We start from the raw sequence: 20,787 nt of genomic DNA, 5'->3' as shown, positions 1-20,787 counted from the left end.
TTCTAACGGTAACACATTAAAAAGTTGCTCGTTCACATTCTACAGCAACAGCAATCCAAATGGAAATTCATACTACGCTAACAGGAAGAGCTTAATCTAATGTAGTCATGCTGCTAAAACTAAACAGTTCGCTTCTTAAATTTATACGGCTTCCGTACAGCACGAAAGCACAGTTTTAACACCTTGAAACAATAAGTATAGAAATGTAGCAGGTGAAAATTTAGAGGAAAACCCGTTGCGCAGTTTATTGCTGACATCCTCTCCTCCATGCCTTTGTACAACGGGTCCCGGGCTAAGACCTCAACTCATGTAAGGTGCCCTTTCGAGCGTGCACTCTCACTTTCTCCATTAAACGTACCTCCCCTGTGTGATATGTAGAATATTAGCAAGGCCTCAATATTGTTCCGCCCGATTGCTCATTGTGCCTTTTTAGGAGTTCACGCAAGTGTGTCTACTCCTCGGTCACGTAGCGAGTTCCTAAGCACGCTTGACATGTGCTAAGCTGAGACACCGGTCAAGGAATAGATCTTTTCACTCTTTAAGCGCTGCGACCAGCTTTGTATTCCACATTCTACAACCCACGGACAAACCCAGTGGCGCTGGAACTTTCCAAATGAACCAAGCATTTGCACTATCGCTATGGATCGTTGGAAGTGTGAAATCTTCTGTTGGAAACAACTAAGAACCTAATTTGAGTCATTGTTTCCCTCACAGTGGAGCTGGACAGAATTTCTCTCCACTCTGTTTGGCGTCAAGAAGTCGTCACTCGGAGAAGACTTGTATGTCCTGGTCAGTTCAGTGGACTTTCTACGACAACTGGTGCCGGTATTTGGGAACAGCTCGAGGTATAGTAGTGAGCAAAAGATATGATATTTAAGTTTTCTGACTTAAATAATTCTCTTGTTGAGCACGTTGAGCAGGAGTCAAATGAGATGATAGTGTCACTGTTTTTACGCAATATGCAACCAAATATGACAATGTTAAGACACAATGTAGTTGAGAGGACTAGGTGGAAATATCAGAGATACTGTGTACATTCATTACTAAATGAGGAACCAATTACAAACATGACCTTTGACAATAATGTTCCGCTTTTAGTACTTCGCACGCAAGCATTTTTTGCCGATCACTGCTTTACAAAGCAGAGATATGGGGGCCAAGGAGTTATCAATGACCCTCTAGTCTTTGTTGCCGCTATTTTACAGATCGCGGCCGAAATTCTCGGCTCTGCTTACTTTTCTGTACTTCATACGACGCTGGAAGCCCATTCGAATAATTTCGGCACACTGGCTTGGCCAATGCATAATGTCAATTCTCACTTGGAACTGCGAGCTGTATTGCGCCACATCTCGTGTATTCATCACAACCATCACAGCCAGATCAGTGATTGACATCTGTATGGTATTTAGTGTTAGGAACAACAAATCTTAAAAACTACATGAGGCCTTATAGTAGAGCATGCAGTTCAAACCTGGCACCGCTGCCAGGTGATCACGTCATCACGGGACTTCACATCTGCGTCGAGTTTCCTGCGCCTTCAGTTTCGGTTTCGTATGAAAAGAGCGTCAGATTTCATCGCCCGGCAGGGCTCCAGTTATTTTTTTTTGTCATGCTAAAAACTTTTATGGCATTGCCTTGTTCACGACTTGGAGTTCTCTTTTAGGAATAACCACTCATCTGCGATATCTAAATAATAATTAGTGGGGTTAATTTAGCTAGTGGGCTAATTATAGGAGTTTCATTTCCAGATATTGTGTCCACAACGGAAGAATTCATTACTGCAAATATTTTTTCCTTGTTTTCAACTCACTATCTTACGAATTCTAGTGTTCACTGAAACACTCGGCATGCATACATGTATGTATGTATGTATGTATGTATGTATGTATGTATGTATGTATGTATGTATGTATGTATGTATGTATGTATGTATGTATGTATGTATGTATGTATGTATGTATGTATTGCATTCCAATTGCTTTACCAAATTGCTTGTTATTACAATTGCACCTCTACGATTTATGTTCTTTTTCTTGTATTTTATTTTCGCCCTTTCGCTCGAGATTGTATTTTGCCACGAGGATACTGCAAATAAATTACCAGTCATGCAGTAAGGCTATGACAGGGCATCTGCGCATGCAGACAACCCAGCGTCACCAATCAGTTCCTGCAGCAGACAGCGATTTAGTTAACACTCATCCAGTTTGTAGTCCTAACTTGGCCTAGGATAATTCTACCTTTTCCCTGCAGTAAAAATTAATTTTGTGTTAAGCCATTCTCAGGACCTGCAGAATCTGTTCGCGTCCATTCTACAAGTTTGCTGCAGTAAATAAAAACGAACAAACTAAGTATTTTATTAAAGCCTAGTTTGTGGGACAACTTATCTCCATTGAATATTACTAGATCTTAACAAACTTTATAAACAAAAAAAAAAACTTGTATTCCCTTGCATCCACACTAACCACTTAAAGGCTTTAAAGGTCCACGGAAACGGCCCCCAAGAAGCCATTGATAAACGTGTGCAGTGCGTAGAACACATCCTTTTGAGCAATAACGCAAAGTATAACTCCTTGGAACAAAGCCAGCGATTTATTATTAATTTTAAAAACAGCGTTTTTTGAAATTCGCGGGCAGAGAGAATGTCGCTTGGCGGTGTCGCATGGAACTATTTCCTTCACCCGTGACGTCGCGGGTCAGTTTACTGGCAAGGCTTGCTAGAAGCTGCCATTCGCTGCGGTCACTGCAACCATGACGTCACGGACACACTTCCGGTAGCTGCGAAAGTCGTCTGCTCGTGCGCTGCTCGAACTCTGTGCGGGCTGTTACACAGCTCGCCGCCCTTATCGGTTAGATGGCCATTGCCCATTAAGTGCAACAACCGAAGCGACGCAGGGATCGGCAGAACGAAGCTGCATTTACAAATATCTTATTTATATAACGTGGTTTCAAGGATACCGGAGTGTCGTCCGACGAGGCGTCAACAGCACGGTCAAGCACCGCACGATGGCAGCACCTCCTCGACCGCCGTAAACACCGCCGCTGTGGTCCCTCCTCCCGCATACCGCTCGCGAACCACACGGCGGTTCGTTAGCACCGATGTCCGAAATAAAGCGTGCTAAAATTTGTTGGCGTCTGGAATACTGAGCCGAATATCAAATATGAAGCCCTCGTGAGGATCGCTGACCAGCAGCAAATTGCTGGTAAGAGCGATAGCCATAATACATGCTAGTTTCTGCTCAAGCCAGCTGCCGCTGGTGCATTTCGGCTGATCCGAGCTGCTCGTACTAGCTCTGCGATTGATGCGTCGGCAGAGTTAATCCTATAATTATTTTACTATGGCAGGACAGGAATCACTATAAGGCTGTTTCATAAGTAGACGATTTACGACAGCGTTGATCATGTTCCAAAGCGTTGACCGCCGCGGCTTCGAAGCGAAACAATTTAGGCCTGCGACGACTAGGGACGGTTACGCACGGCGCCGTCGTTCGCCGCGCTCGCGGTAATTGTATAACGTACCTCCGCCTGCTCGCGGCATCCCGTGCTGCAAGCGTTGCAAACTCGTGTACTTTCATAGCTAAGGCCGCGTATTTTTTTGACGTTCTGCTCAGCAACAAGCCGTTCAAACGATACTGTAGGCAAGACAAGGCTTCAGCACGCAGTCGCTGCGCTGTCGGCCGTAATCGAAGACGTCGGGCGGCACCATAATCTATAAATCGATCTTTAAACGTGATACAGTGGGCAAATGAATAACTTTGTGAAGCAGACCCGCTCGTACGTTTCGCGCATTCGGGCGCCGACGAGTAGCTTCCGTCAACAGACGCCGTCATAACCTCGGTTAACGACGCAAACCGAGGTCGTCAAGCTCGGTTTGCGGTAACCGCGGTTCGTGGTGCAACCATGGTTTGGTCCGCCGTGAAAGATAGGATAACCACGGGTTCGCGGTTACACTAACCGTCGCTGCGCGAACTGGCGAACTCCTCAGGCGTGTGCGAGCGAGGACGGGTTGGCGCGAGTACGCCAGCGAGCGAGCGCGCGGCAACTGGAAGTTCGTCGATGTGATGTATGTCTGGGCGGAGCTTTGAACCTGCTTGTATTCTTTGTTTTTTTATGGCTCCCTTTGGCGTACGAGTTGAGAGGGAATATTGGAAGGGTTATTTTTAATCGCCGATATCTCTGGTGTTGCAGACGCTAGATCGAAAATTTTTGCGGGAAAATGATGGGTGGTTCAATAACTATCAGTGTTATGGCGTTGTTTACCCTTCTTTGTGACCCCTTTCAGGGGACCTTTAAGAGAGTTAACTGCTGAGTTAGTTGTCAGACATAATAACAGGGTGCGCCACCAGTGTCGTCTATGAAATACCATTGTCTTGTGGAAAATCCTATATTGGACAGGCGGGGCGTTGCGTGAATGACTGACTTAGGGAGCATGCAAAAGACATTGAAGACATTGAGAGCACCAATTGTGTACCACGGTTTCTGGGTAGAGGCAGACATCAGACGGCTCGTGAAGTTCTGGGAGCCTTCTACACCAAAAACGCTGGTTTGAACTGCATCAGTGGCACGTCTAGTTTCCTTATGAGGCTCATCAAAACTTTCTGAACACCTGTTTTGATAACATTAATGCCTTTTCTTTGATACCTTGCACACGTGTGCATTAGCATAGCCGAAAAGGCTATATATGTCAGCTGCTTTCACCTTATTAAACCGTTGGATTATGCTTCTGTGGTGTCTTTTTTCTTCTCCGTGTCGCGTTGAATACCCTGTTATTATGTCTAAAATATCCTATCACAAGACGTTAACGAAATGCTTGCGCGAGCGCCGTCAGCACAACACAAATGGCCTTGAGAATTTGATTAACCCTTTTCGCCTTGTTTGCTGCCCCCGGTTGCATCCCACAGAGCTAGCCTGGCCACCCTAGTGGCGTGGCGGGTGCTGGTGGCGGTGTCCCCGCTGCTGCCGAGGCCCCTAAACGAGCTGTCGCGGCTTCATTCTCAGGGGGATGCCACGCTAACCTGCTACGCTCTGCTCGAGCCTACACTGGGAGCCACCTTCGCCACTACGATGCTGCGACGCCAGCCCTCGCTGAGCGCCGTCTCTAAGGTGACCGCTGCCCTACCGGATGTCTGGCACGTGCTTTAGGCCGATGACCAGACTAGCGGCTGCAACGTCTGACGAAGGCCAATTGAAGATGCTTATTCTCTCAAACGCAAGCTCTATCCGGAAATGAAAATTATGGGACAGTAATAGTAATAGTAATAGGACAGTGATAGACTTTAAATCGCAAGTCAAGGTACTGAAGTAAAACTTGTTTCTGAGCTAGATGGTGCAAGTTCGATCAATGCAAGTTAACACAAAAGAAGACGAACGCAAGAGTGCAGGTAGGACTACGTGCTACTGGTAAATGATTCTTTTATTGAAGGACACACATAGTACATACGTACGCCGTCACACCATCTATCAGCTTCCGTACATGCCAGAAAAACGCGATGATTTTTTAAAGTAAAAAAACAAAGAAACAAAAAGGCACACGACGTAAAGGGACAGAGTAAAGTGTCGTATGGGAAATTAAAGGATGGTCGTCATCATCACCATTATCATCATCAGCCGGTTTATACCCACTGCAAGGCGAAGACCTCTCCCATTTTCCTCGACTTAACCCTGTCCTGTGTTAGCTGCATTCAATTGAACACTACGAACTTCATATCCTAAAGCACCCACCTCCTTTTCTGCCGCCCCCTGCTACGCTTTCCTTTCCTTAGAATCTAATTACTCACCCTTACCAATCATCGGGGTCCCTTTCTTCACACTACATGTCTTGCCCATGTACATTTCTTATTCTTCATTTCCACTAGAATGTCACTCAGTTCTCTCTGATCCAATCGCACGCTTCCTATCTGTTAACGTTACATCTGCCGCTTTCCGGTGCATAGCTCTCTCCCTTGACCTTAACTCAAGTAGAAGCCTTTTCATTAGTAAAGAATAACAGCGCAGAGACGAGGGACAAGGGAGGAAGACAACACCGTCCCAGACTATCTACTATAGTTCATTAGAAGGAAACACGCAAAATATACTCCTTTCACAACCAGAAGCGCATGTGCAACGCCAGACGCCAAGCTGATAACTCAGTCTTTGGAATCAAGATATATTAGGTCACAGTCATGAACAGCTAGAAAAGGGATGCTTACACACGAGTCATGGTCTTTAAGTATATAAAACGCTTCAGTGATTTCTCTTGTTAGTTTATCTTTGTGTTTGTACAGAATTCTGGTTTCATTAAAAAGGTTGGTTGGTTTGTTGGTTTGTCGGGGTTTAACGTCCCAAAGCGACTCAGGCTATGAGAGATGCCGTAGTGGGGGACTCTGGAAATTTCGACCACCTGGGGTTCTTTAACGTGCGCTGACATCGCACAGCACACGGACGCCACTTCGTGTCGCCTCCATCGAAACGCAGTCATTAAAAATGGCAACACGTGACTTTTCAGAACAATTCGGTTGTTTGTAAAGCGGACAATTTCTGTAATGCAGAGCGAGATATGAGAAAGGTGACCCTTTCAAAAAAATGTTGTGGTCACGTAAGCGAGTACTAAGGCACCTTCCCGTTTTACCTATGTTTGCCGTTTGGCCTAGAGATCCGAAAAGCCTTTTTTAGTTATAATTCTGCGCATTCTAAGATTGTAAAATGTGGTATAGCAGTGTCTTGCTTAGGTGCCATCATTTCTAAATCATGTGTACATGCTATCAGTGACTGTCTTAATCGACAGGACAATGAAACCAGAATTCTCTACGAACACAAAGATAAACCAACAAGAGAAGTCAGAGAAGCGCTTCATATTCATAAAAACCATGACTCTATGTGAGCATCCCTTCCGTAACAGTTCATGACTGTGAACTAATATATCTTGATTCCAAAGACTGGGTTATCAGTTCGGCGTCTGGTGTTGCACATGCGCTCCTGGTTGTGAAAAGAGTATATTTTGTGCTTTCCTTCTAATCAACTGCAGTTGATAGTCAGCGACGGTGTTGTCTTCATTCCTTGTCCCTCGTCTCTGCGCTGTTAATTTTTACAAATAAGTTCCAACTAGCTCAACTCTCAGTTTTATTGGCCTTTCATTACCCTCCACGTTTCAGTCCCTTATGTGAGTGCCGTTAAGATACAAGTATAATACAATTTTCTCATGAGCGATACCGGTAAACCGCCAGTCTTAATGTACGAGTATGTTTCAAATACGCTCCATCCTAATCTTATTCTCCTAGTTATTTCCCTTTCATTTTGTGGACCTGCAGTTACTACCTGTAAATTGCTGTTCATTCCCGAGAATGTTGATTAACATCTTAGTTTTCTGCATAATCATTTTTAGGCCTACCATTCTGCTTCTCCTCTTTATGGGCCATTAATCATTCGTTGCTACAGTTTCCTTGAGTTATTTAGCAAGGCAGTATCATCAGCAAATCGCAGATTGGTGGGATATTCTCCATCACTTAATCCTAACTGGTTCCATTATATGTCTACGAATACGTCCTCTAAGCAAGCTGTAAATAGCACTGGAGAGATTTTGTCTGCTTTCCTAGCACTATTCATAAAAGGAATTTTATTACTTTCTTTATGTAGAACGATGGTTGCTGTGCAGGTACTATATAATATATTCCAATACTTCCACATATGGCTCACCTACCACTCGATTTCGCTATGCCTGGTTGACTACTGAGGTTTCGACGGAGTCAAATGCTTCTAGTAGTCAATGAATAGGAGCTGGTTATACTCTGACTGTTTTTCTATCGCCTGCTTATAGCATGGATATGAAAACCAGCCCGATCCCTTGACTGATGAAGTGTAAAGTCGTCCTGATCCTATTAACGGTTACCTTAGTAAATTCCTTGTACGACACGGATAATAAGCCAGTTGGTCTGTAATTTTTCCACTTCTTAGTATCCCTTTTCTTATAAATTAATGCAATGTTAGCAATCTTCCACGGCTCCGGTACTTTCGATGTCATCCCACATTGCGTATTCAGGGTGACAAGGTTTTCTGGCACAATATCCCCCCTGTCATTCAACAAATCTAGAGTCACCTGATCCTCCTCATCTGCTTTCCCCCTTTCCACAGCTTCTAAAGCTTTCTTAACCTCGTCATTCGTTACTGGCAATCTCATTATTATGCTGATTACTTCGGCCGCTGTATATATCAATATAGAACTCCTTGGATATCTTGATTTTCTTGTCCATATTAGTATTGACTTTGCTCGCTTTGTCCCTCAGCGCATACATCTCATTTCTGCCTATATCCAATTTCCACTTCCTCGCTTTCAGGCTACAACCTTTCTTTAGAGGATGCTCAATTTCCTCGTGTTATACTTCCTTATGTCGCCCGCTTTAAGGAACGATAGCGGCACGCAAATCCGTTCTTAATTTTTAAATCTGAAAAAAAGAAAAAACACCAAACACTTCAGATCCCAAAACTTTGCCGATTGTCATCCTGTAGCAGAACAGGCAAAAACCGACCGTGGTGTGTTCGGTCAAAGTAACAAAATATAATTTATTATGAAAGAGAAGGAAAGCTTTTTGTTTATCGCAGGGCTATCGAATTCATATAAATATGGTTCCGGGGCCCATAAAGTAGTTTGCCTTAGTTTCAGTGTTGACTACGACGAGGCTTGAACTTGGTGCTTCGCGTTGTAAAACCAAGTCCATAGACCCATTGTCTCCCATGACTGGCTCTGATATGCAGCGTTGATATTCAGCTGGGCTGTTTATACCCATCGTCTGACGTCACATCGGTAGTTTCCTTCACGCCCTATCACATGCCTAGACTAACACCGCTGGCTGTAAGCTCAAAGGCGAAGGTCATGTGGTGCGGCAGCATGGGGGAGTGCATATGGTAAGGCTTATAACAACGCATGGCCTCTGGCGCACTTGAAGGACAAACTCCCAATCACTGCGACCATGGCTTTACCTAGCGTATAGCAAAGCTTTCCTTTCAAAACAAAACCGAACACGGAACAACGTAAAAACTTCGAAAACGGTTTCGTTCTATGAACACCCTGTACTGCAGAACAGTTTGTACCCTGTCCTTTACTCTGGAAGATTTCTTTAGACAGCCATCTCCACTTCCGCCTAGTTAACCCACGTGAGGCCTACGTTATAATATGCCAGCGCTCTTTAGTACTCCTTCCAAACCGGATTAATTTAGACTTCAAACTGCGAACGCAGAGCCGCCAAATTGGTTTTATCGAAATCTTCAAGCAAGGATTCGGTCATACAAATACTCACTTTACGACATTGTTCCAGAGTCAGACATGCTATCTTCCTTTGGAAGTTGAATTAACACGAACCATTGAGATGCGTCTTGCATACTCTAACTTTAATTCATGTTCGTTTTGTTTTTTGTCGCGTTTCTTACTCTACAAACGTTGAGTTTTTGTTGTGAAAAAGTATATTATCTGCCCCAGCCCTCTAACGGCCTTTACCGGCCAAATGATTTAGAAAACAAATAAAAATCCAAGAAAATAAAAGCATCTCTAATCACATTTAGTCCCTTTTTCTAATAAAAAAATACATCTGCCAGTTCAATGGCAACACGTTCACGGCTTCTTCGTGAAACTATAGTTTCTTGAAGAACAGGCTTGCTTGAGCATGTCCTTCAATAACAGAATCAGTTGCCAGGAACGCGTCATCTTGTTTTCTTCCCTTGTGTCTGTCCTGATTCACACCGACTTGTTTTGACCACAAATCAACCTACCAAAGTCCTTGAACCTTAATAGCGAAAAGCGACAAATTGCAGGCGTGCACGCAAGTCTCCTTATCAGCGGAAATGCGACAGCATTTGCAAGTTCCGCGCCTAGTTCTGTTTCTAGATTGTTAAGCGTTCCATCGCTACCACTAATTATCTATCTGATCTGATGACTCCATATATTTGCCCTTACTGGTGACCTAAACTCTCATTATGGTGGGTGATCACTTTTCTATGTCGTATCTCACCTTTATAATGACCCTCATGATGATAACTGATAATCTGTGCACAACGTTGGGGTGCATTGTCTCATTAATAATCCTCTGCTAATTCATTAGTTATCATTAATTATCGTTATTCTTGTCGTTATGTCACATACACATTTGGTGGTCACACATTCTGTCCACACCGCCCATGAGCCAGGAAGTTCTTTCGCCTGGCACTCAGTCAGCCACCCTTTTAGGAAGAGTAGTTTGAATGATTATTACATTGATACCGAATAAAGGGCAGCATCGCCATTTGAAATTCTCATTCCCCCTTCCAGGTGAAAACAGTGCTGCACCAAATCCAGGACGGCATCGTCGAACTGTTCAAAAACTCACCCGCTGTAACCAAGGACATGAACCTCATCATAGCGGAGAAGGTTAGTCATTGTCTTAGACAAGTGAAGGACGCGAGGAGACTGAAGCACTTAACTTTCGGTCACCCTCAGACTTATTCTTCGTCTATTCGCAACGCACTGTTTCAAGCTGTCCATCATGTCTGTGTTTACGGTGGTCGTGGCTGCGTGGATGCGAAATATACGTTGACTGCCTCAATTCGCGATCTTTCTTTAAAACAGCGCACTTTTCCTTGGCGTCCAGGGTGTCATTGCTTTCTCTATTTGCGCCCGTAAAGAGGTGTTGCTTAAATGCTACCCGCTGTGGCCATGTAACGACTCCTTGACGATCTAATTTTTTGTACTCCGCACACAGATAATGTGGCTCCCTTTCATTTCCGACGAAACAAATGCATAAGCCGACAGGCAGTCCTCCTACTGATTGAACAGCCTGCTAAAATACTGTGCTTGCATGTTTGCTGTTAGCACACTGTGCCGTTTAGCACTGGCCGTGGACAGATCTGTCCAACGCCAACGCCGGTAACGCTGGTCACAATGTTTGCTCTCGGACTGACGCCGAATGGCAACGATCAGCCTTAGCGCACAAATCAAAGATGCGATTTGTATTGCCACTCACATCCACATACTTGTGTTCTAAAGTGTTGTCCTGATAATGGTGAAACTTTCCGATTGCAAGAGGGGTGTGCATACAAAGAGCTCTTTCCTCAATGAAATTGGTTGAAGTGAGTCACCTTGGTCAAATTGTGTTCCGGCATGCCTACCCAGAATACCACTGTCATGAGACACTTGGCATTGTATATTACAGTAAGGTCAATCTTCTTAGCTTTACAAAAGTCATTACAGCAACTAAAAAGGGAGCGGTATCAAGGTACTCATGCAGACATGCACAGGCAAGCTTATCATCTACTTAGGAGGCTTTATCTGGAAGGAGCCACTGTTATGCTCCCTAATGCTGTGGTCGTTGGACACCCTATCCCATATTATGGTCGGCCTTTCGGTTTAGAATCATCCACGGCTGTGGGAAGCACCCCAGTGTGACCGGTTACCTACCTGTAAAGTAGGTAATAGTGCACACCTGTCCTGAGCTGGCCCTTTCTGGGTCAACTTATGCATAACTCATGTACGCATATCTGTCGATAAATGTTTTCCACAACCACCAACACTTATACGTTGGACGCATGTGTTGTATAGTTACATGAAAGTCCTTGTATAGGTCCCCAGAGCTTTTCAATAACACCAAATGCGATACTTTCCTTACGGCCCATGTATCGAAAAACGGCGGTTTTAGTTGGTCAAAATTCGAGTGTATACGAATAGTGACGGTGCCCGCGCCATTAAAGGAAACGGCATCGAAGTTTCAAATTTTCAGATTTTTCATAAATATTCAATCACCTGGAAAATAAAATTATTTGAAGACAACATCTGTAGAGTTGATTAAGATGGAAAATAAGAAAGACAGCAGTGGTTTCCGAAAGGCAATAGCAGATAACTTCTATTGACCCATTCTAGATGGCGCGAAAATTAATAGGCACCCGAAAAATGCATGCAAAAATTAGTTTTTGGAGCGGCGTTTCCCAACTGGTATCATCCAAAAGCTCTGAGTAGTCCCTAGGCCAGTGAGAGCTCGTACGACGAATGGCGTGATCCCTGCGCGCACCCGTCCTCACGCCGCTGGAACGTGTACTAGATAGGGGACGTTGCGGCACATGTTTAGCTCTCGGAATCCCATGCGGCGTTGCCCTTAGTTCGGCGTGGCATCGTTCGACGGTTCAACCGCCATTTCGCGCAGGCCAGGTCATAACACGCCTCGCATGAACTTTTGAAGGTCGCTGGGTGTATCGCTTTGGTCTAGGAGATGGTTAGCACAAAAACTTTGTCGAAGATGTAGAAGAGAAACATGCACCGAAATGCAAGCGCTACATCTTGTAATAACATCTTCTTTATCGAGCAGAACCAGCCAGTCCGACAACAGGTCATTTTATCCAGTTGATTCGCTAACCAAAAGGCTAGCAGACCAGATAATATTCCGAGAAAGAATTGACCAAGAATTCGATGTTATAAAGGTGTTTTAAGGTTCCGAAGAATTCATCAAAGTTCAGTAGATCTCTAATAAAGAAGTAGTCACTTGAAAAATATATAAAAAAAATTAGAAAGTGTGCAGAGTTGCTAAGAGAAATAGCTCGAGTTAATGATACTGTAGTAGAAATCAAGAAGAAATGAAGGCGTGTAAGGCATGCAGTGCGAAGGGAGGATAACTAATTGTCGCTTGGGGTAACAAACTGTGTTCAAAGGGAAAGAAAGCGTAGCAGGTGGCTGCAGAAAGTTAGGTGGGCGGATGAGTTTAAGTAGTTTGCAGCGGTCAAATGGACGCAGCTTAAAAAGGACCGGGTAACAACTGCGCCACCACACCGGGATGCTAAAAGCGAGGCGCCCGTGTACTGTGCGATGTCGGTGCACGTTTAAAGAATCCCAGGTGGTAGAAATTTCCTAAGACCTCCACTACGGCGTCTCTCATAGCCTGAGTTGCTTTGGCACGTTAAACCCCACAAACCAAAGAAACAAATTAGAGGAGCACGGGAGGGGCCTTTACCCTGCGGTGCATGTAGTCCGGCTGGTGATGACCATTATGATGTATTAAAACAAATGGTCCATAATCGCTAACCACAAGCGTAGCCAGCGCCTACTGTCCTGCACTAATCGGGAACCATGAACATGCAGCAGAGAGAAAACAAATGCAAGGCTTTCGCAACTCGTCGACACCTTTCATGAGGATTGTATAGCACGCAGCAGAAAAGCCAATAACGCGACGCTCTCTCCAGCTGCATCACGGACACGCGCTCTCGTTGCCTCTCCAGATCTCCGAACTGATTTGCTTCGGCGCCGCTGCATTGATGGACGCTCGCGCGATATTAATAAAAACTGGGAAGGCTCAAGATGCATTTGGTTGCAGGTTTTATCACTAACCCCTTGATTTAGGCGTTATGATCTCGTATATAGTTATTAGCATATAGCCGTAAGATACCACTTTGTAAGATATACCATCTGACAAAGTCGTTGTTACGTAGCGACAAGCAAGAAGGCGGCACAATATGGCGACAGGGTGAAAGATGATTTAATGACGGGCCTAGCACGAGGGCTCCTCTCGCGTCACTACCGATCTTCTTCGCAACAAGCCCTACGAACGCGCCAACGTGGAATATAAATGGCGTGCCTAATTTAAGATCGGAGAGTCCAGAGGGAAGAACGAAGGATTTCCAGTCTACCGTCTCATCCCCATTGGCAGCTCGTGCCAGATAGGTGATCTAATGTGGCATCGTGACCTTGCGCAACCCTCCTACCGATCAGCGCTTGCTCATTTCTCCTGCCAACTAGCACCTGGCGTATTCATGCTCGTGATTTGTCGCTTACGATTCCGTCGCCGAATCGCCTGAGAAATGGGGCCTATCACGCTATGACGTTAAAAAATGATAGTCCAATTAAGGCGACATTGTAAGGCAAATGCAATTTAGATGGGCCAGCACTTCTGTTTTCACTTTAGTTTCTTCCGCACCTTCTTAATAGATATGCAGTCGTCATCTACCGAAACAAAATGGGAGCAGACACTTAAGTTATGAATGTAATGTTATCACTCTAGTGCGTTAACGGCTCCTGTCCGTAGCTACAATTACAAAGACTCGTCCACTTGACTACGTGTCTTCTTACTGTGTGTACTGTCCTTTTGCGCTAAACAAGATTAATTTTAAGACTGATCACCAACTAGCCCAACAATTAACGCTTTTAACTTATATCCACTTTGCTCAATATCTAATTTACTCACACATGGGCTTTCGCATGCAGCCGTACGCTTGCAAATCATGTGAAATCCCATGCAACGTAGATATAAAGCACCTGTTAACGAACCCGTGTGAACCGGCCTGCGAGTATTAGGCTCAGCAGGTCTGAGTCGGAATATGGAAGGGATCTGTAAGATTCGACTCCCTTGACCTTACATCCGAAACTAGAAGCCAGGATTGGCTGCTCCTGTCAAATCTTCCCAGGCATGTAGTCGCTTGAAGCCGCAGAACCCTACAACCAAACAGGTACCCTCGCATCTCTGCTGACAGCTACCACCTGCCTGAGCTATGTCCGTGATTTGTCCCCCACCGAAAACGCCGCCGCCGGGTTTTCTTTACAGCGACGTCTAACACTATCGCGTTGATATGAGAAACAGCAGTGAATGAAGATATAAAATCTGGCTAATAAGCCGCACAAACATGTTTCCATCACGTAAGTAGCTTTCCAGACTAGGGACCCAATTGAGGTGTCCGGTGGGTACGATTCCCATCTCAGTCGCCAGCCTTTACAGGCATTTGTGAAATTGATTAATGACGGTTATCCCGATCGATGCAACTCCTATCTCACAACCACTGCCTTAGCTGGCGAATGCTTCACTTTAGCAGAAAGACAGATAAACAGACAGAAGACAAAACAAGTCAGTAGGCGTAAAGCCCACTGGGGAAAGCCATAGCCTGTTGTACAGGCCGGACACTTTCAGAAACGGAGGAGTCCTTGGCAGGCCTTCACTGCAGTTGATCGCCACGACCACTGTTCGAGGATGTTTTTCTCCGTCAGTGAGTGTGGGTGCAAAGCGAATGGATAGCGTTTCGGCCCTGAACGTGGGAAAGTAACCGAGCATATGTGAAATGGTTTCCCTGCTAGCGCAGCTATAGCACGTAGGTTTGAAGTCATGGCGATAATAAAGAAGTACGGTTTTGCGAAGACACCACCAAGCCACATACCACACAGAAAAGCTTACAGCTCAGAAAGGTTAAAGATGGGTAGCTTAAAGTGCATGCGAAAGTGTGTGAATTAGATTATAAGAGCACGAGTCAAAGTTTACCCATTAAGGAAGTAGCGCAATCAATGTAACAAGAACTACATAGAATTCGCAAAGAGGCCGGTGAACAGGAACCGTTAACACTTTCGCGCCATACCCTTAACACGGACCTTATGTGCCCCCCCCCCCCCCCCTCTCTCCTATTTATGCGCTAAGGCTACCGTTCGCAATAAACGATTCATCATGAGCACTATAGATTAGTATGCTGGCCTTTCTATTTACGCGGTCATATTTCCGGACTAAAAAAATATGGAACTGTGATAAGTAAAGCCGAACTCAGAAGCCCCGACAAGTAACCGCATAATGTCTTTTTCGTCTATCTGATGTAGTAATTTCAACAATTGTGTTGGTTCCTTCCAGATGCGTGATGTGAAGTGGCACATATTTCCGAAGCATATGGAAGGCGTCAAGGACATGGACATCATTTTCGAAAAGGTAGGTAGCGCGTCCTTCTTAGATCAATACATTGTTATGTGCAGAACACAGTAGTAAGGAGGGTCACAATTGCTTTCCCCGCACTGAACGTTTTAAGTATAATAAAGCTGGTCTTGAGTGTAATGATACACTAAACGACCTGTTTCGACCTCAGAGTATTCATGCGGAATCGCCATTAACCACTAGCTCATATTTATTATTATTCGTGCTGAGAGCTCACATGGACGCCAGAGCCAAGCAACGACCTTCTGTGTCGTACCCCTGATTGGCCTGCCACATTTTGACATGAGTTAAGATTTCTTGAGTACGTGATTCAAACAGAAATGCCAAGACACTAGTTCTAAAGGCCAAGGTTTCTCCGCTAGGGGGCCAACTGAGGCGCATGTGCTTCGTGTGGGCTCCGCGTTTCGAGTACCTGCTACAAGGGAAAACACCCGGATACGTCGACTGCGACACACGGACAAGAACCGTGAGTGTACAAGGCACCTTTCAAGACCTTATTTACGCTAATCGGAGCTCGGGAGACCGAGCTCCGACTGTTTAAATCCAGCGTCGCTCCGGCGCCCTTGCTTACCTGAACGCCAGGCTTAGTGCGGCGCGAACGCCACGGCGGCAGTCATGGAGTACGCCGTAGTTGGGACGAACGCTTCCCCAGCCGAATTCGAAACACCAGATTGGACGACAATTGTTTCTTACCGTACCAAGAACCCCAAAGCTGAGTCATTAACACCTCAGAAGAAAAATGAGCAGTCCGAGAAACCGAAGGCGAAACCTCTCCCACCGCTACATCCCAAGAAACCGCTACCCTGACTCCCGGAGAAGGACTATAAAATCATCTACAGACCAACGGGTGGCGTAGACATCACGCGCTACACCGGAAAATCTATCAGACAAGCGATCGCAACAACGAGCGGCGTCACCGCGTCCGCGGCCGAAAACGACCAATCTAGAACTAACTCTGCAAAAAATGTGATCACCATATCGACGCCGGTGCAGGCAAACGCACTACGCTACGTCGCAGTCAAGCAAATCAAAATAGAAGGCAAAGACATTGTTATGACGTCGTACATCGCCCCTCCGGACAGGGCCCTGCAGGGCATTATCTATAGGGCTTACGATGGCGAAACGCACCAAGAAATGATGACCGAATTCCGAAAAAGAAACCCTGACATCGTTCAAGCACGCACCATGGGAAGAACATCAAAGTCCCTCCTGCTTCACTTCGACGGGGACGAACTTCCAGATAGCATCGTCTACTTCGGAGTCCTGTACCCAGTTTACCCCTTCATTCCCAAAGTAGAGGCGTGCACAAACTGCAGAAGAGTCGGCCACAGAAGAGACGTATGTCCGGAGCCACCGCAACAACGGTGCCCGTACTGCGGCAACCAACACCTGAAAGAAGAAGTCTGCGACCCGGTCTGCATTATCTGCGGAGGAGGGCACCGCACAGGCGATAACAGCTGCAAGAAGCGATTTCAACGACACCAAACGAAAAAGTCGGAGCACCAATCAAGACCCAAATCAAGGACATGTGACGACCCAACATCTACCGAAAGGAAGGACCGCTCGAGCTCCTTCCCGTCCTTGGACAGCGGACGCAGCAGCAGCCGTAGCGGACGGAGCAGCAGCGGCGGACGCAACGGAAGCAGCAGCAATGGAGGAGGCGTCAGCACTAGCAGCCGGACTCAGAGCCCTGGGCCGAAACAGGTGAGCTGGGAAGGAGTGACCTCTCATGGGAAGGGGATGGAGCTGCAGACATTACAGTCTAAACTAGATCAGGCATTCCACCACATTCAAATTCTCACGGATCGAATCAAACACTTGGAGGAGGAAAATAGTAAACTAAAAGCACCCGCCATATCTAAGGACCCACCTCGGAAACCACTCCCATTGCCGGAAGTCACAGAAATGGAAACTACTGTGACCGCCTCAGTCGAAACCCCAGTAAGCGTAGTTAGCAAGGAAGAAACACCTCGCAAAAAACGAGCAGTAGCTGCAGACGTAAGAAATACCTCAGTGGAGGATAGACTCCCAAAACTCGAACAAAAAGTGGAGGAGCACAGCCAGAAACTCGATAGTCTAACCCAAAAAGTTGATAATTTAACACAAAGACTCGAACAACAAATACAGGATGTAAATCACAAGTTCGGAGTAATTGACGCCGTTTTGCATGAAATTTTACACCGGCTTCCCCCTTCAGCTCTAGGGGCGCCAATCGATCTATCCCAGCAAAATGGTCAATCCTAAAACCGTAACAATTTGGCAGTGGAACTGCAGGTCTATGCGCAACAAAAAACAAATCTGCAGTTACACGTTCAGTCACAGTCCGAAAAACCTGACGTTATAGCGATTCAAGAACCCAGAATGTCTCGACTAAAACTGCCAGGGTACCGGGCAGTTCTGCCATGTCACATCAAAGAACAGCCTTTAACCACTACGTTGGTACATAGAAATCTTACCGTGGTTAACCACGAGATTGAAAACGTAGAGCTCGATTGTATATTAATTGAAATTCTGCCTAGCAGAAGAAACTCCTCTTCTCTGTTCGTACTAAACGCATACAGCCACCCCAGGGCACCGGCTGGACCAGCGAAAGCCGCTATACTCAAATCCCTCCAAATCGCAGGCCAAAACCCAACCCTAATTGTGGACGACTTCAACGCTCAATACGTGCAATGGGGACACGCAACCATATCCAGGAAAGGAACGGCCCTAATGGATTTTATCTAGCAAAGAAGTCTCACCCAATACACGGACCCCATGCAACCTACTAGGATAGGCAACAGCGTGACCAGGGACACGTGCCCGGACCTAACGATGGGCAAAAATCTCTCAGACTTAAGCTGGAGCAACACCAGACAAAATCTGTGAAGTGACCATTATATCATAATGTCTAAAATCACCATTGCCAATCTCAAACCCCAACCCAGAAAAAACAAAATCACCGACTGGGACAAACTTAGAACTATCCGCGACCAAAATAACGAACCAATCATAGACTTAGAACACTGGACACAGACCCTCCTATCGGATGTGGAAAAGGCCACTAAGGAACTAGTACATGACTTAGGCGTAAATACGGTTGACAGCCGACTTACGTACATGTGGGAGGCAAGGCAGAGCCTAGAAAAAAGATGGCTTAAGCAAAAATATAACAAAAAGCTTAGAAACAGGATCGTCACACTCACGAAAGAAATTCAACACCACACCGCAGAACTAGCGAGACAGCAGTGGAACCATATCTGTGAAAATGTGAATGGCAATCTAGGCACGAGGGAGACGTGGAATCTTCTGCGGCATCTCCTTGATCCGGAATCCAACAAGGCTACCACTCAAAAGGAAATCACCAAAATTTTAAACATAGACCCAGGCACGGATCAAGATATTATAGACACGCTACAGCAAAAATACTTCTGCACAACCCGTGAGACGAAGTCCCTGCCTGATTATAACGGAGAGCCTAACTCCATCCTGGATGCTGACATAACAATGGCGGAAATAAGAGCAGCCCTCTTTAAGGTACGTACAACATCCGCCCCAGGAGAGGACGGCATTAACAATAAGACACTCAGAAATCTAGACGACGCTTCTATCACAGCCCTCGCGGACTTTGCGAACGAGTGTTGGAGGGAGGGAAATCTCCAGCGTCTTGGAAACATGCCATCGTTAAATTCATCCCAAAACCTGGCAAAAAGCTCGCGCTCGAAAACCTCAGACCTATTTCGCTTACTTCTTGCATAGGAAAACTGATAGAGCACGTCATACTAGACAGACTCCAGTCCCACATGCAAAAAGAGAATTTATATCCAAACACTATGGTCGGCTTTAGACCACATTTATCAACACAAGATACGATGCTAAGACTTGCAAACGAAGTCCTATATCATGAGCAAGAAAGGAGTACCAGGGCAATCCTAGCCCTAGATTTAACCAAAGCCTTTGATAATGTTAAACACAAAGCAATCCTAGAATCTCTTTCACTGCTGAATGTAGGCGCAAGAACGTTTAACTACATCAAGGACTTCCTCTCCGATAGGACGGCTAAAATTCAAATTGGCACTATCAAATCTGACACCTTCACTTTAGGAGATAGAGGAACTCCGCAAGGATAGGTCCTCTCCCCCTTTTTATTCAATATAACTCTAATCAAAATTGCACGCGAACTCGCAAGAATACCAGACCTAGAACACTCCTTGTACGCGGACGATATCACCCTTTGGACCACCAAGGGGAGTATTGGCACGATACAAGATACGCTACAACAAGCGGTAGACGTAGTCGTAGAGGAGGCGCAAGCCGCGGGACTCGCGTGTTCCCCCCAGAAATCTGAATTACTCATTCTACACCCAAAGCGTCAAAGAAAGAATAAAGCGCCTGCGATCAAAATCTACGCGGAAGGTGCAGCCATCCAACAAGTGGAAACACTAAGAATCTTGGGAATGCTCATACAGTCAAACCAAAAAAACGACACACTAATTAAGAAACTGAAAAACACCGTCAACCAAATTTCCCTCCTCCTCAGACGAATCGCGAATAGGCGTGGAGGAGTTAAAGAAGCTGAGACCAGGAAACTAGTAGAAGCCTTCGTTCTTAGCAGAGTTATCTACTCTACACCATATGTCACCCTCACAGTTAGAGAAAGAGACGACCTGGATTCACTAATTAGGCAGTCCTATAAAATTGCGCTTAACCTCCCTCGCAATACCCCAAATGAAACACTACTAAAGTTAGAAATTCATAACACCTTAGCGGAAATGATGGAAGCACACCTCACCGCACAATACGAACGATTTTCAAGCACTGAAACGGGACGTTTCATCCTAAAAAAAGCAGGAATACAATATGAAGGGACCCGGGCCCACGCTTTGCCGATTCCAAGACATGTGCGCGAACAATTAATAGTCCGTCCTCTGCCTAAAAACATGCATCCAGAATACGATACGGACAGAAGAAGGGCTAGGGCAAAAAAATTTCACGAAAGATTTTCAGTACAGAAAGACACGGCGCACGTGGACGTGGCAGAACATGCGGATAGAGATGCCTTTTCCCTGGCAGTTGTCGATCATCGAGGTTCTCCCCTCGCATCGGCGACAATCAATAAAACAAATATTCCGGAGGAGGCCGAAGAGGC

The 20,787-nt window shown here is 45.5% G+C and overlaps 1 protein-coding gene across 1 annotated transcript in view; it reads left to right on the top strand.

Annotated features, from left to right (window-relative positions):
• LOC146200576 (endothelin-converting enzyme 2-like) overlaps positions 1-20,787 on the top strand; it is a 60,631-nt gene that overhangs the window by 14,522 nt on the left and 25,322 nt on the right. The window contains exons 5-8 of the mRNA XM_084592398.1: positions 715-845; positions 4,899-5,100; positions 10,271-10,369; positions 15,582-15,656. Of these exons, the coding sequence (XP_084448524.1) occupies positions 715-845; positions 4,899-5,100; positions 10,271-10,369; positions 15,582-15,656 (507 nt within the window). The remainder of the gene's footprint in view (positions 1-714; positions 846-4,898; positions 5,101-10,270; positions 10,370-15,581; positions 15,657-20,787) is intronic.

Source organism: Amblyomma maculatum, chromosome 2 (genome assembly GCF_055883805.1).
Source record: "Amblyomma maculatum isolate TAMU_Amacu chromosome 2, ASM5588380v1, whole genome shotgun sequence".
NCBI lineage: Eukaryota > Metazoa > Arthropoda > Arachnida > Ixodida > Ixodidae > Amblyomma > Amblyomma maculatum.
Note: the sequence above shows the minus strand (reverse complement) of the source record. Positions and strands in the feature narration are given on the sequence as shown.